Raw genomic sequence first — 2189 nt, 5'->3', positions numbered from 1 at the left:
GCCGTGTGTGTGTTTTGAGACAAACCCTCGCTCTGTTGCCCAGGCTGCAGCGCAGCGGCGCAATCTCAGCTCGCTGCAACCTCTGCCTCCTGGATTTCAGTGGTTCTCCTGCCTCAGCCTCTCCAGCAGCTGGGATTACGCGCCACCACGCTCAGCTAATTTTTGTATTTTTAGTAGAGACGGGGTTTCACCATGTTGGCCAGGCTGGTCTCGAATTCCTGACCTCAAGTGTTCCTTCTGCCTCGGCCTCCCAAAATACTGGGATTACAAGCGTGATGAGCCACTGTGCCCAGTCTGCAGAGCTGGGTTTTGAATTCAGATAGCCAGGCCCCAGACCTGAGGCTGAATAAGGAAGAGATGAAATGGGGAAGTCAACAAGAGGTGGGCACCTAACGTGTCCAGGATGGGAAACAGGGGCTCTTGGTGTACGACCCTGGCCCACCTGGGGCATCCCCCTACCGCCAGGTCCCCTGCCGATGGAGGCCATTGAGAAGATGGCCAGCCTGTGCATGAAGGACCCGGATGAGGATGAGGAGGAGGGCACGGATGAGGATGACTTGGAGGCCGATGATGACCTGCTGGTGAGCACTAAGGGCAGGGTGGGAGCTCTTATCCCATTGCCCCCATGCAGCATGCCCTCACGTCCTGCCCCCGGCCATGTGTCCCTGCAGGCGGAGCTAAATGAGGTCCTTGGAGAGGAGCAGAAGGCTTCAGAGACGCCACCTCCTGTGGCCCAGGTACAGTTCGGATGACCCCACTCCCTTGAACCACAAGCCAACAGACAGTCCGGGGTTCAAGGCCTACCCTTTTTTTATGAGATGGAGTCTTGCTGTGTCACCCAGGCTGGAGTGCAGTGGTGCCATCTCAGCTCACTACAACCTCTGCCTCCCGGGTTCAAGCAATCCTCCCACCTCTGCCTCCCCAGGAGCTGGGATTACAGGTGTGCGCCACCACACCTGGCTAACTTTTGTATTTTTTGGTAGAGATGGGGTTTCTCCATGTTGGCCAGGCTGGTCCCGACCTCAAGTGATCCTCCTGCCTTGGCCTCCCAAAGTGCTGGGATTACAGGTGTGAGCCACCGCGCCCGGCCCACCCTTGTCCTTCACAGCCACGTGATGGACATCAGGCGGGTCACATGATGCTTCTGAAACCCCATTTCCTCCACTGGGAGATGGGGACCATGATTTTTGCCTCACTGGAGCAGGGGAGGCTGGTCCAGGAATGACATGTGGCTGACTGTTACTGCAGAAGGGGCTGACAGGGGCATCCCAAGTGGGGTCAGCACCCACACTGTGCCCCTGCCCTCCCATAGCCAAAGCCTGAGGCCCCCCATCCGGGGCTGGAGGCCACCTTGCAGGAGAGGCTGGCGCTCTATCGGACAGCAACTGAAAGCGCCAGGCAAGCTGGAGACAGCGCCAAGATGCGACGCTACGACCGGGGGCTTAAAGTAAGTGGGCAGAGGGCAGGGTACAGGGACCCCCCCACCCCGATGTCCCGCACCAAGCTCTTGGCTTCTCCCAAACCAATACTCACGCCTTATCGCAGACACTGGAAAACCTGCTGGCCTCTGTCCGGAAGGGCAATGCCATTGACGAAGCGGACATCCCTCCGCCAGTGGCCATAGGAAAAGGCCCGGCATCCACGCCTAGCTGCAGCCCTGCACCCACCCAGCCGGCCCCTGGAATCGCGTCAGCCCCGGAGCCCAGGGTCACCCTGGAGGGACCTTCTCCCACTGCCCCAGCCTCATCTCCAGGCTTGGCTAAGCCCCAGATGCCCCCAGGTAGGTGATGGGCAGGGCCGGGCTGATGTGGGAGCCAAGTGGGCCATCTGGCAGGATGCCGCTCTAGGGGGGTGCAGGCTGTGCACTGATTGTGACATATGTTCAACACCCTGAATCCTGGGGTCTTCAAGCCCCTGGAGTTCATGAATACCTCCCAAGCAGGACATGGATACCCAGAGAGTTTTTTTGTTGTTATTATAATATTATGATAAAACATAGGCGCGGCGCGGTGGCTCACGCCTGTAATCCCAGCACTTTGGGAGGCCAAGGCAGGCGGATCACAAGGTCAGGAGATTGAGACCATCCTGGCTAACATGGTAAAATCCCATCTCTACTAAAAGTACAAAAAATTAGCCGGGCGTGGTGGCAGGCACCTGTAGTCCCAGTCACTCGGGAGGCTGAGGCAGGA

The 2189-nt window shown here is 58.4% G+C and overlaps 1 protein-coding gene across 2 annotated transcripts in view; it reads left to right on the top strand.

Annotated features, from left to right (window-relative positions):
- Window positions 1-2189, top strand: part of CC2D1A (coiled-coil and C2 domain containing 1A) — a 20520-nt gene that overhangs the window by 1907 nt on the left and 16424 nt on the right. For both annotated transcript variants that reach the window (XM_011981798.1, XM_011981797.1), the window contains exons 2-5: window positions 466-581; window positions 672-737; window positions 1313-1447; window positions 1546-1780. In XM_011981798.1, coding sequence (XP_011837188.1) covers window positions 466-581; window positions 672-737; window positions 1313-1447; window positions 1546-1780 — 552 coding nt within the window. The remainder of the gene's footprint in view (window positions 1-465; window positions 582-671; window positions 738-1312; window positions 1448-1545; window positions 1781-2189) is intronic.

Source organism: Mandrillus leucophaeus, unplaced genomic scaffold (genome assembly GCF_000951045.1).
Source record: "Mandrillus leucophaeus isolate KB7577 unplaced genomic scaffold, Mleu.le_1.0 Scaffold230, whole genome shotgun sequence".
In the NCBI taxonomy this organism is placed as follows: domain Eukaryota; kingdom Metazoa; phylum Chordata; class Mammalia; order Primates; family Cercopithecidae; genus Mandrillus; species Mandrillus leucophaeus.
Note: the sequence above shows the minus strand (reverse complement) of the source record. Positions and strands in the feature narration are given on the sequence as shown.